The sequence below is a fragment of the Erinaceus europaeus genome, chromosome 3 (genome assembly GCF_950295315.1).
Source record: "Erinaceus europaeus chromosome 3, mEriEur2.1, whole genome shotgun sequence".
In the NCBI taxonomy this organism is placed as follows: domain Eukaryota; kingdom Metazoa; phylum Chordata; class Mammalia; order Eulipotyphla; family Erinaceidae; genus Erinaceus; species Erinaceus europaeus.
In genome coordinates this window covers 4,433,138-4,446,397 of record NC_080164.1, presented here as the reverse complement: position 1 = coordinate 4,446,397, position 13,260 = coordinate 4,433,138, and the positions used below count along the sequence as shown (strand labels likewise).

Here is a 13,260-nt window from a genome sequence, read left to right as displayed (position 1 = left end):
GTTTTCCCTCCTGATCTTATTTTTCAACTTCTGTCTATAAGGGAGATCATCCCATCTTCATCCCTTTGGGAAGCTTATTTATCCCTCTGGGAGGATGGACCAAAGATCCTTATGGGGAGGAGAAGGTGGGAGTTCTGGCTTCTGTCATTGCTTCTCTGCTGGACATGGGTGATGATGGCAGGTGGATCCACACCCCCAGCCTGTCTCTGTCTTTCCCTAGTGGGGCAGGGCTCTGGGGAGGGGAGGTGCTAGGACACGTGGGTGAGGTTGTCTGCCCAGGGAAGTCAGGGTGGCATCATGGTAGCACCTGCAACTTGGTGGCTGAAAGGAGGTAAGATAGAAAGCAGGACAGATTGTTTAATAAGCAGGAACCCAAAGGTAAGACTAGATAAGATGAAACTAGGGGTCTTTGTGTGGGAAGAAGCTAGGAAGTCTGTTTTAGGTCTGTTCCAAGGGGCCCATGACTTTAGTCATTTTTGCCTGAGCCTGACAGCTCACATGCAGGTGGGTGAGGTCAAATCGATGGTGTTAACAGTTACTGATAGTTATGTACTTGCCTCACATTTGGGAGCTTCTCTCTGCTCGAATCCAACTTCTGACCCTATTCTCAACTCTGACACCATCTTCCCAGCATGAAGGACTTTTGCTCCCTCCTCAAGAACATCTGAAGCCCATCACCCTTGAGCAGCACGGCGACTCCCTTGGTTTGTGCCGATATTATCAATCCATCATGCCAGTGACACACACAGAAGTAAACAGTATGGCCTGGGCCGTGGCACGCCCGCTTAATCCCTATATCCCCAAGAGGAAGGACCTGGGTTCGAGCCCCCACTCCTCAACAGCAGGTGGCCCTCGGGTGTTTATCTTTCTCTCTTAACTCATCCTTTCTCAGTTTCTCTCTGTCCTCTACCTAGTAAAAATTAAGAAAAGAAAAATGACTGCCGGGAGTCGGGCTGTAGCACAGCGGGTTAAGCGCAGGTGGTGCAAAGCACAAGGACCGGCATAAGGATCCCGCTTCGAGCCCCGGCTCCCCACCTGCAGGGGAGTCGCTTCACAGGCGGTGAAGCAGGTCTGCAGGTGTCTGTCTTTCTCTCCTCCTCTCTGTCTTCCCCTCCTCTCTCCATTTCTCTCTGTCCTATCCAACAATGACAACAACAATAATAACTACAACAATAAAACAACAAGGGCAACAAAGGGAATAAATAAATAAAATAAATAAATGACTGCCAGTAGCAGTGGTTTTCTAGTGTTGGCACTGAGCCCCAGTGGCAATAAAAATAACTAATTAATCAATTAATTTAAAAAGAGAGTCTTTTCTTTTTCTTCCCTCCTTCAGGGTTATTTATCACTGTGGTTCAGTGGCCTGCACTAGGAATTCACTGCTCCTGGTGAATTCCTTTTCACTTTTATTGGACAGGACAGAGAGAAACTGCGAGGAGAGGGGAGGTGGAGGGAGAGAGACGGAGGAGAAACACCTGCAGCCCTGCTTCACCGCTCAGGAAACACCCCCCTGCAGGTGGGGGCCAGGCGCTCGATCCCGGGTCTTTGTCTACCTTGATGTGGGCTCTCAAGCGGGTGTGCCACCCTCTGGCCCCCCACAGTCTCCTTCTGAGAGTTGACTGGTTAGAGCTGTTCCGGAAAGCAATTCCTGCAGGGCCCTGGGGGGTAGTGCGCCTGGTTGAGCGCACACATTCCAGCCCACAAGGACCTGGGTTCAAGCCCCCAGTCCCCACCTGCAGGGGGAAGCTTCCCAAGTGGTGAAGCAGGGCTGCAGGCATCTCTCTGTCTCTCTCCCCCTGCCCTCTCTATTTCTGACTGTAAATAAATAGCCACTAAATAAAGATAAGAATAATAACATTTTTAAAAGAAGACAACTGTGATATATTTTCTCTTTGGAGGAAGGAAGACATCCTTTTCCGCGTGACTCATCTCACATGTCCTCGCCCATAGTCAACGCGAAGATTCATTCTTCCCCATTTAAACTCTGTGCTCTTCTCTGCTGAGAACAGTTTCTACTGAGACCTTCTTCTGTTACACGTCCCTCAGTCACTTCAAAGCTAACCTGATCAGACAAAGTAAGGACTGCAAAAGCTGGATAAGGGCAAGAGACTGGTGCAGGCAGCGAGCCCCAGCGATAACCGTGGAGGCAAAAAACAAAAACAGAATTGGCTGGGTGTGTGTGTGTGTGGGGGGGGGGATAGCATAATGGTTATGCAAACAGACTCTCGTGCTTGAGCCTCCAGAATCCAAGATTCATTCCTTCACACCACACCATAAGCCAGAGCTGAGCAGTGCTCTGGTTAAAGAAAGAAAGAAATAATAAAATTAAATTAAAATGAAGAATTAGCACCAACAGAAGATCTTTCTTTCATTGTAGTCATGTCAGTTTTTAAAAATGTTTTTTTGTCTTTTTATTTATTAAGTTTTATTTCTTTATTGGGAGTTTAATGTTTTATAGTTGACAGTGAATACAGTAGGTTGTATGTGTATTGACATTTCCCAGTTTTACCCATACTAGGTCCTCTTCTGCCCTCATACTCCAGGACCTGAACCCACCCCAAACCCCAGTGTCTTTGACTTTGGTGCAGTACACCAGCTCCTGTCCAGGTTCTGCTTAGTATTTTCTCTTCTGCCTGTAAGGGAGATCATCCCATATTCATCCCTTCTCTTTCTGACTTATTTCACTTAATATGATTTCTTCAAGCTCCATCCAAAATGGGCGTTGCCTTAGTGGGTCCCAAAGTAGTCCTAGTCTCGTCTGGTTTCTGTGTCAGGTGACCTTCTTTGATACACCTAGTTGGCCAGGGAGAGAAGGGAAGAGAAACATAGCTCTTGCTGTTCTGTGGCCCCAGCTCTGGAAATGCAACCAAAGTTGTGTTTTGTGGGGTTTTTTTTTTTAGTAAAATACTTCCTTCTTATTTTTATTTTGGAACTTAAAAAAATATATTTTTTTTTATTTCTTTATTGGGGGATTAATGTTTTACAGTCCACAGTAAATATAGTATACAGTAGTTTGTACATGTATAACATTTCTCATTTTTCCACACAACAATACAACCCCCAGTAGGTCATCTGCCATCCTGTTACAGGACCTGAACTCCCCCCACCCCCCGGATCTTTTGCTTTGGTGCAGTACACCAACTGCAGTTCAGGTTCTACTTGTGTTTTCTTTCCTGATCTTGTTTTTCAACTTCTGCCTGTGAGTGAGATCATCCCATATTCATCCTTCTGTTTCTGACTTATCTCACTTAACACGATTTCTTCAAGCTCCATCCACGATGGGCTGAAAATGGTGAAATCACCATTTTTTACTCTGAAAATGTCCAATAGTTCTAGTTTATCAATCTCTTTATTTAGCTCCCTCATTTCTTTGTTGATTTGCTGGCTGGGTGATCTGTCAAGTTGAGAGAGTGGGGTGTTGAAGTCCCCTACTGTGACTGTGTTGCTGTTGATATATTGCTGTAGCTCTTTCAGTAGGCGTTTGATGTATTTAGATGGCTTCTCATTGGGCGCATAGATGTTGATAATCATTAAGTCCTATTGACTGATTGATCCTCTGAGCACTAAGTAATATCCATACCTATCTTTTAAAATTGTATTTATTTTAAGGTCTATTGTGTCAGATATGAGCATAGCTGTTCCTAACCTTTTATTTTGTGGTCCATAGTCTTGTATGGTAGTTTCCCATATTTTCACTTTGAGTCTGTGTTTGTCTTGTGTTAGGTGGGATTCCTGCAGACAACATATGGCTGGGTTGTATTTTCTGATCCGTCTTCCTACTCTGTACCTTCTGGTAGGTGAATTCAGGCCATTGACATTTATTGATATTATAGATTGAAGATATTTTATTTTAATGCCATTATTGTAGTTTTTAGAGTGTTCTGATAGATGGCATATTTATGGTGGTCTGACTGTTTATAGCAGAACTTTCAGAACTTCTTTCAGGGCAAATTTGGTCATAGTTGATTCTTTCAGCTGTTGCTTGTCTGAGAAGGTGTTTATGCCTCCCTCTAGTCTGAATGACAGTCTAGCAGGATACAGTAGTCTTGGTTGAAAGCCTTTCTCATTGAGCACTCGGTAGATATTTTGCCATTCTCTTCTGGCCTGTAGTGTTTGTGTGGAGAAGTCTGCTGCTAATCTTATGGGCTTTCCTCTGTAGGTGACTCTTTGTTTTTCTCTTGCAGCCTTCAGGATCCTTTCTTTATCTTTATTCCTTTCCATTCTCAATGTGATGTGTCTTGGTGTCTTTAAGTCTGGGTTAATTCTGTTTGGGACCCTCTGGGCTTCTTGAGCCTTTATGTCTTCTTTGATGTAATATAGACTAGAGAAGTTCTCAGCTATTATTTCCTGAAGAATGTTTTCTTCCCCTCCCTCTCTTTCTTCCTCTGGTAAGCCAATAATGCGTATATTATTTCTTTTGAAGTCATTCCATATGTCTCTGTTGATGTTTTCAGTATCTCTTAATCAATCTCTTTTTGAGATCTCTTACTTTTTTCTTAGTTTTCTCTAATTTGTCCTCAGTCTTGCTAATTCTGTCTTCAGCCTCATTTACTCTATTCTCTCTCCCCTCTGCTGTTTTCTGTAGCTCATCTGTTTTCTTACCCTGTTCTGATACTTGTTCAGCTAGTTGTGCTCTTAGCTCCGCTACTTCAGCTTTCAGCTTTCTAATTACCTTGAGGTAGTTATTGCTTTCTTTCAGAGACTCGTTTGTTGTTTCTGCATTTCTGAGGACAAGTCTTTCAAACTCTTTCCTCACTCCTGTGACTAATTCCTCAATTAGCATTTGGATGTTGATTTCATTCTTCTGTGCTTCTACCTTTGGGGGGCTTTTAGCTGGACTTTTGTCTTAGTTCATTTTGCCAATGTTTCTCCTTAGTTTAACCATTATTACAGTGTGTTACGAGGTCCCTCTCTCAGTACTTTTCAGTCCATTGATCACTCTTGCCTGAATTGACTTGTATCTAAGTAAGGTACTTAAAGAGTTCACAGTTAAGGAAATTAATAGTTATTTCAGTGATATCTCAATCCCTGAGTTGAAGGACAGTGGCTGTTAAAGCATCTTTTGTCCTTTCTCTTCCCTATAGGCTATGGTAGCCTGAGGGCTTTTTACCTATAAGTAGGTTTTTTAACTTAATCACTCATTCCTCACCAAGAGATAAAATGGGGTGGGGGAGAGATTGCACAGTGGTTATGTAAAGAGACTCAGTGGTTATGCAAAGAGACATAGCGGTTATGCAAAGAGACACAGGATCCTTGCATGGGTCCTTGCACTTCATACTATGTGTGCTTAACCCAGTGTACCACCACCCAGCCCCCAAAGCTTCCTGATTCTTTATCCCTCTGCGAGTATGAACCAAAGATTCTTATGGGGTGTAGAAAGTGGGAGTTGTGGCTTCTGTAATTGCTTTTCCACTGGACATGGGTGTTGGCAGGTGAATCCACACCTCCAGCCTGTTTCTGTCTTTCCCTAGTGAGGCAGGGCTCTGGGCAGGGAAGGTTCTAGGACACATTGGTGAGGTCTTCTGCCCAGGGATGTCAGGACAGCAAATTAGCCATATAAATTTATTTTATTTATTTTCCCTTTTGTTGCCCCTCTTTTTATTGTTGTTGTAGTTATTATTGCTGTTGTTGTTGATATCGTCATTGTTGGACAGAACAGGGAAATGGAGAGAGGAGGGGAAGACAGAGAGGGGGACAGAAAGAGAGATACCTGCAGACCTGCTTCACCGCCTGTGAAGTGACTTCTCTGCAGATGGGCAGAAGGGGGCTCTAACCGAGATCCTTATGCTGGTCCTTAAACTTAATCTGCTTAATCTGCCTAATCCCTTTAGCCATATTTTTTAAACCAGTATTCATGTTGCTAGAGTCCTGCCAGATCTCGCTGGTAATGAGGGAGGAAGGAGGGGAGCCAGCTCCTGGAGGCAGGGAGAGGCCCGTCCCAGGCACTTGTAGTATTGCTGTTAAGTACAGCACTGAGCAAAACCACCAGCAAAGTGCATGAGAGCCTGGTCAGTACTGCACGCTGGCATGGCCGCTTCCTTCAGGATGCATCTTTACGAAGAGCTTTGGAGAAAGCCCCAAGTGTCATCTTATTCAACTGGCCACCTGGTGTCAGCAGATTCCAGCCTGACCCACCAGACCTGTTGAGGCCTTGAAAGATGCTAGAGAGAGAGGAGATGTCATTACAATCACTCGTGAACTTTAATTACTGTTGTGCATATATTGGTGTTATCAAAATCTAAAATAATTCATTGACAGTGTTCATTTAAAAAAATCTCCATTTATAGGCCTGTGATACCCAAACCAGATAGGTGTTATCAATATCATGAAGGAACCATTTTCTGTCTGTCTGTCTCTTTTCTTTGATGTCTATGGTGTTATCTTTGTCATAAGATTGTTTGTTGGGAAGTTACTTTGTTAGAAGTAATTTAGCCTCATTGGTCCCTAAATCACACCCAGTCAGGTAGTGGGAGAGCTCCTTACAAGCTTGAAGCAGAAATTCTGAAGGGGACTGGGTGGTGGTGCAACTGGTTGAAAGCACAGGCCACTATTCACAAGGACCCAGGTTCAAGCCCCCGTCCCCAGCTACAGGGGTGGGGGAAACTTTTGAAGCAGTGAACAAGTGCTCAGGTGTCTCTGTCTCTTATCCTTTCTAGCTCCCCTTACTCTCTCAATGTCTCTTTGCCCTGACACGCACACGCGTGTGCACACACACACACACACACACACACACACACTTGAACGAAACAAATTCAGGACTGAAATATAGTTCCGGGATAGAGTGCATGCCTTGCTCTGTGTCTGGCTCTGATTCCAGCCCTCCTTGGAGGGCCAACAAGATGCTGTTTGTTATGGAAGTGACCAGTGGTGGTGGAGAGAGGGACCCAATGGAAGTCAAGGCCTGTCATATGTGTATGGGAATCCAAGGATTCTCTATCTAGGGCCCCAGATGATGAGGTGTTGTGATAATGACCAAATGAGCCATTATTAAGTGGGCCAGTCTCTTGCCCTTATCCCACTTCTGTATTCTTCTTGTTATCTGATGATCCTAGGTTTCCCCGCAGTTGTTTGACGATGCTTTTTAAAATAAAGTCGGTTGAAGACAACGTAGATGATTCTGTACCTCCTGGTGGGCCTCTGTATGCCATCTTTGGCTCACACTGGCAGGTGTTTTACAAACTATGAACTATGAGTTTAGCTACTCGTGGGCCCTGTGATTAAATGTTACAACCAGCATTGAAAAGAAACAAATCGGGTGGAGGGTAGACACCCCAGTGGTTCTGCAAAGAGACTCTCATGCCTGAGGCTTCAAAGTCCCAGGTTCAATCCCCAGCACCACCATAAGCCACAGCTGATAAGTGCTTTGGTTAGAAGAGAGATATAGAGATAGATAGATAGATAGATAGATAGACCTACTATAGCAGTGAGAATGCTTAAAAATTAAAATTAAGAGAAATTATGCCAACGGAAATTGTACCACATACCGTCCTTGTAAACTGTCTCCTTTAGAACATACAACTCGCGGTCTGGGAGTTGGTACAGTGGATGTGTAGCACTGGACGCTTAAGCTTGAGGTCCTGAGTTCAATCGCCGGCGGCATATGTACCAGAGTGGTGTCTGGTTCTTTCTCTTCTTCATGAATAAATACATGAAATCTTAAAAAAAAAAAAAAAAAAAAAAAAAGAAAGAAAGGGAGGGAGAGAGAGAGAGAGAAAGAGAGAGAGGGGGGGAGAAAGGAAGGAAGAAAGAAAGAAAGAAAGGGAGAGAGAGAGGAGAAACAAACAGACGTTAGACTGTAGACCAGACAAAACTGTAGAGCGTCTCTCCGCCTGGTGGGCTGCAGGCTGCGTGGCTCTTCTGTTTCTGGGACTGTGTGCAGTGCTGCCTTGGGATGGTAGGTATTTGTTATGGCGGCGAGCTCAGATAGAGCCTGCGTTCCTTGCTGTGGGTTCCCGACAAAAGAATATTGAATTAACTACAGACACCCAGCTGCAGATGTCTGTTTCAGATTCTCACACGAGGCAGCAGACTGATGCCTTTTTGGCGCCTTTGCATTTGCCATCTAAATCTAAAGGAATCTCTTTTCGACACTCTCCACCCCCAACCTGTGTAGACAGTGACTTTCACCGTCTCTTAGCCTCCAGCCCTTGGAGCCATGTCCAGCCGTGTCCCGGACCTACCGCCGCCCACCCGCTCACCAGCTGGGTTCCTTGGAATCCAAGTCTCTGCGGAGCACAGTGAGTGAACGAGCTAGAAGGGTGGCAAAATACGGGCTCCTTTCAGTGAACGCTGGCGCTGCCTTCAGCCCTACAGGGGGAGTCAGTAAGTAAGGCTCACTGGGACTCAGGCGATTGGTCTTCTGAAGTAGCTCCTCAGCGGTTTCCATGCCGCATTCTGAGGCTCCCCTCTCGGGAGAACCAGTAGACTTCGCCCCTTTTTGCTCACGTATCCAGTAACTGCACACAGCCCAGTTATCCTCGTACATGCCGGACGCCTTAGTTCACGTGGACTTTCTGAACAAAATGCCTCGGAGGAGTAGCTTAGAAACAAGAGAGGTGGACCGTTAACGGTCCCGGTGGCCGCAGTTTAAGACACAGAAAGCCTTTCTGGCTGACATGCCTGAACTCAGGCGGAAGGCCTCCTCCCGCCCTGTGCACGCTTCTCTCCATGTACACGCTGGACTCAGCAGAACAGAAAGTGCTCCAGGATCTCATGTATCCGGGCTGGTACCACTGCCCATCCCTGAGCCGGACTCAGGGTGCTAAGTCCCCTTCCTGACTTGACGTGCCCGCCAGAGGCCGCACCTACTAGTGCCATCGCCTCTGGAGGCTCAGACACGTGAGTTCAGAGAAGTCGGGCAGCAGACCACTGCACTTCAGGCCCACGTGCTTTTATCACCAGAGTAAAGGGGGGCAGTGGGGGGCTGGCCCCCAGTATTAAGTAAAGCGATGAGGGAGCAGTTCCTGGGTGATAGGTCAGTGTAGCGATTTGATATCCAGCGCCGGATTTTCTAGGAAACAGCTCAGCAGGCAAGTGTTCACCAGCAGGGAGGCTCAGCCTTTCTTTTTCTCAGAGTACTTCTATTCTGTTTCTTTTTCCGAAGAGAAAGAAAATCAGATGCTAGTTAAGGATCGTAAAGACTTTTTTTTTTTTTTGCCTCCATGGTTATTGCTCCAGCGCCACGAATCCACTGCTCCTGGAGGCTGTTTCTCCCATGTTGTTGCCCTTATTGTGGTTGTTACTGTTATTGTTGTTATCAATGTCATTGTTGTTGGATAGGACAGAGAGAAATGGAGAGAGAGGAAGGGAAGACAGAGAGGGGGAGAGAAAGACAGACACCTGCAGACCTGCTTCACCGCTTGTGAAGCGTCTCCCCTGCAGGTGGGGAGCCAGACACTCGAACCAGGATCCTTACGCTGGTCCTGGCACTCTGTGCCATGTGCTACCACCCAACCCCCTGGCTTCCCCCCCCTTTTTTTAAAGTTACAACTACTGTACTGGGAGGAACTTCCATATGCTGACTTGGCTTCACCAAAGCAAAAGGCTGGAGGTTTTATTTTATTTTATATATATATACTTTTTTAAGTTTGAGATAGTCAATCAGTTTTTCCCCTCTCATATTAATTAGATAGTGATTTATATGACTGCAAATTGATAGGAGTGTACATAAACACCATTGCCACCATCAAAAGACTGTGTCTCATCCCACCGCACCCCCACACCCCATATGAAGCTGAACATCCACCTCACCCTCCCCCCAGGGTTTTCTCCTTGGCGCCCTACTCCAACTGCAGTCAACTCCTGCTTTGACTTTCCCTTTCTGACTTAGTGAGCTAAGTCAGAAAGGCAAAGACGAGTATGGGATGATAGCACTCATAAACAGAAGTTGAGAAAGAAGAACAGAAAGACTTTATTATTTCTTAAGGTTTATTAGTGATTTAATATTAATTTACAAAATTATAAGATAACAGGATTTAATTCTGCACCATTCCCACCGCCGGAGTCCTGTGCCCCCATCCCTTTCATTGGAAGCTGCAGCAGTTCTCCCAAGGTCACGATAGGAGCTAATCATTTCTACAACTACCTGTCTGTATGTGAATATCTTTTCCCAGTTTCTTCCATGCTCCTGCCTTCTCGTCCTTTCCAAGTCACATCTACACCTACTACTATTTCTTAATGTCCCTCCATTTCTCCTGTTCTCTCTCTGGGTCCTGATGGAGTTGGAGTTCAGAGCCCTCTGGTGATATTCCCCTAACATTTCTGCCTTGTTGGGAGTATGGACCAGAATTCCACAAAACTCTTTATGGGGAGCAGAAGGTGGGAGTTCTGGCTTCTGTGATTGTTTCTCCGCTGGACGCGGACATTGGACATGGACCCAGCCTGTTTCTGTCTTCCCCTAGTGGGGCAGGGCTCTGGAGAGAGGAGATTTCAGGACACATGGGTGAGGTCGTCTGCCCAGGGAAGTCAGGATGGAATCATAGTAGCATCTGCAACTTGGTAGCTGAAAAAGTGGTAAAATAGAAAGCGGGACAAATTGATTAATGAGCAGGAACCAAAAAGTAGGAGCAGAGCAGGTGGAAATAGGGAATCTTAGGGTGGAAGGAAGCTAGGAAGTCTATTTTAATCATGTTCCTAGGGGTCTCTGACTATTGTAGTTTTTGCTTGAGCTTGATAGCTAAGATGGAATTGGACAAAAACATTGTCTGTGAAGATGGTGTCAGAGAAAAGGGCTAGAAAGTTGGCTATGAGCAGGGAGTAGCTCCTAATCTTGAGGGAATCTATAAATAAAATGAACTGTTTACCCCATCCACCTGATCCAGGACCCATTCAGGATCTATTCACATTTTTCACAGGAGCCTGTGTGGCCTCTGAGTCCCCTGTCAGTCTGCGCTCACAGTCCCTGGTCACAGCTGGGAACATTCTAGGCTGCGCTCATTTCAGGACCCGTCTTCCTTGAGGGGCAGAGCGGGCTGACCCAGCCTCCCTGCAGAGAGTGGGGCTGTCCCTGCCATGGCTGCCTTATAGGGAGGACACGCTGTAGACTTTCTAAATTGTGTGTGTGTGTGTGTGTGTGTGTGTGTGTGTGTGAGAGAGAGAGAAGGGGGGGCGAGCGCACTTGTGCTAAGCATAAGGCACTGACCCTGGCGAAGTGGTCATCTGGGTGTACTAAGGCGTATTTATCTGGACAAGAAGTGAACTTCTCACCTCTTCATCCTGAAGTTTGTTTCATTAGCGACAAGTCACTCACTGCTTAGGCCCTGACCCTCCACAGTGGTTAGGACCAAGGCTTGTCTCCTGGATAAATTCAGGTGTTTGTTTGGCTTTCACAGAGTTGACTTCCAGGTTCTTGAGGAGACAGTTTTGCTTCTCAAAGACCATAACCACCCTTCCTCTAAGAGACGGATAAGGTGTCTGCTGACACCCCCACCCCCACCCCAGGCCTGTCTGACGGAAGTTTTGGTGGGTGGTGGGAGTAAACAGAAAACTCTTCTGACAGATTTGAACTTTTTCAGGCAGGTTATTTATTTATTTATTTTTCCTTATAATTGCCACCGGGATTGGAGCTGGAGCTTGGTACCTACAAGAAGAATCTACTATTTTTGACAGCCACTGTTTCTTTTTTCCTCTATATGATAGAGATTGAGAAGGCAGGGAGAGAGAGAGAGCTAGAGAGCGAGAGAGAGAGAGAGAGAGAACTACATCACCTCTTCTCCCCCTGCAGGTGGGGACGGGGATACATATTGTTTGGTTGTCGTTGCCTCCAGGGTTATTTATCACTGAGGCTTGGTGCCGACACTACAAATTCACTGTTCCTGGCAGCCATTTTTTTCCTTTCTCATTATTTTTATTAGATAGGGCAGAGAGAAATTGAGAGAGGATGAGGAGACAGAGAAAGAAGGAAAGGGAGTCAAAGCTCTAAGTTTTGAAGGACAACCAATGCAGGATTAAAATGAGTCTTATGGGAGTTGGAGGGAGTATTGACTTTTAAGTTCTTTATGTTGTTTATTTATGAGAAAGAGAGATAGAGAGAGACAAAGAGAGACAGAGAGAAGTGATGGGAGAAAGAGAGAACCAGAGCATTCATTCCTCTGGCCCGTGAGATGCTGGGGATCAAACTCGGGACCTGATGCCTGAAAGTTCAGCACTTTGCTTACCGCGCCCCCTCCCGGTCCAGAAATGCCACCTTCTGAAGCGTGATCAGGGAAGACCACCCGTGAAATCTCTGCCAAGTTCAAAGGGAAGTAGCGAGTAGCCATGAGGCCACCTGCATCTTGCATTTCTCAGTCACAGGAAAGAAGCTTCAATGCTATGATCTCTTTCTCTCTCCTCCCTCCCTCTCTCTCTCCTTTTATCAAAAATAATGGAAATGGGTCCTATCTTGTGCTGTGTTCCTGAAAGAAAGAAAGAAAAAAAAAACACAGCTTGTTCAAGTCGTATATATCAAAGGTTCACTTCTCACACTTCACTCAGACCTAATTAAATAGACCCCATAGGGCTGATCTGACTCACTTCTGTTCACTGCATTTCTTTCTTTTACTCTTTTTTTACAGCTGCCTCTAGAAGCACGTAAAGAGATGACCGGAAAGGCCATTCAGACGGTCAAACGTTTTATTGAGAAACCCAGGAAACGAACCTCAGAAGAAGACGCTCAAGCAGCCGGCGATCCTGAGGTCACCTACGCGGATGTTCTGAGCCACCTGGAGAAGTCCCGCGCTCACCTGGAGACCCTCAGCCACGGCTTCATCGTCTCTCTGAAGAACAGCGAGCAGGTAATGAAGCGGAAACTTGGAGGCGCTCACTCACTCAGAGGACATCGCATGTTGCAGGCTGTGCTCGCAGCTCTGACAGGGTCTTCAGTCTTGCAGATGCCCTCGGAAGGGCAGTCATTATTTTGAGCTCTTCATTGTCGCCTGAAGGACAATTCCGTTCTCACTTCTTTTTTTTTTTTTGTTTAATTTTTTTTATTTATTAAAAAAGGTGACATTAACAAAATCATAGGATAAGAGGGGTATAACTCCACACAATTCCCACCACCAGAACTCTGTATCCCATCCCCTCCCCTGATAGCTTTCCTATTCTCTATCCCTCTGGGAGTATGGACTCAAGGTCATTGTGGGATGCAGAAGGTGGAAGGTCTGGCTTCTGTAATTGCTTCCCCAACTGAACATGGGTCTTGACAGGTGGATCCATACTCCCAGCCTGTCCCTCTCTTTCCCTAGTAGGATGGGATTCTGGGGAATCGGGGCCCCAGGACACATT

General features: G+C 45.8%; 1 protein-coding gene across 1 annotated transcript in view; it reads left to right on the top strand.

The window, feature by feature from the left end:
* NBAS (NBAS subunit of NRZ tethering complex) overlaps positions 1 to 13,260 on the top strand; it is a 269,976-nt gene that overhangs the window by 201,957 nt on the left and 54,759 nt on the right. Inside the window, exon 42 of the mRNA XM_060188412.1 lies at positions 12,552 to 12,770. Within this exon, the coding sequence (XP_060044395.1) occupies positions 12,552 to 12,770 (219 nt within the window). The remainder of the gene's footprint in view (positions 1 to 12,551; positions 12,771 to 13,260) is intronic.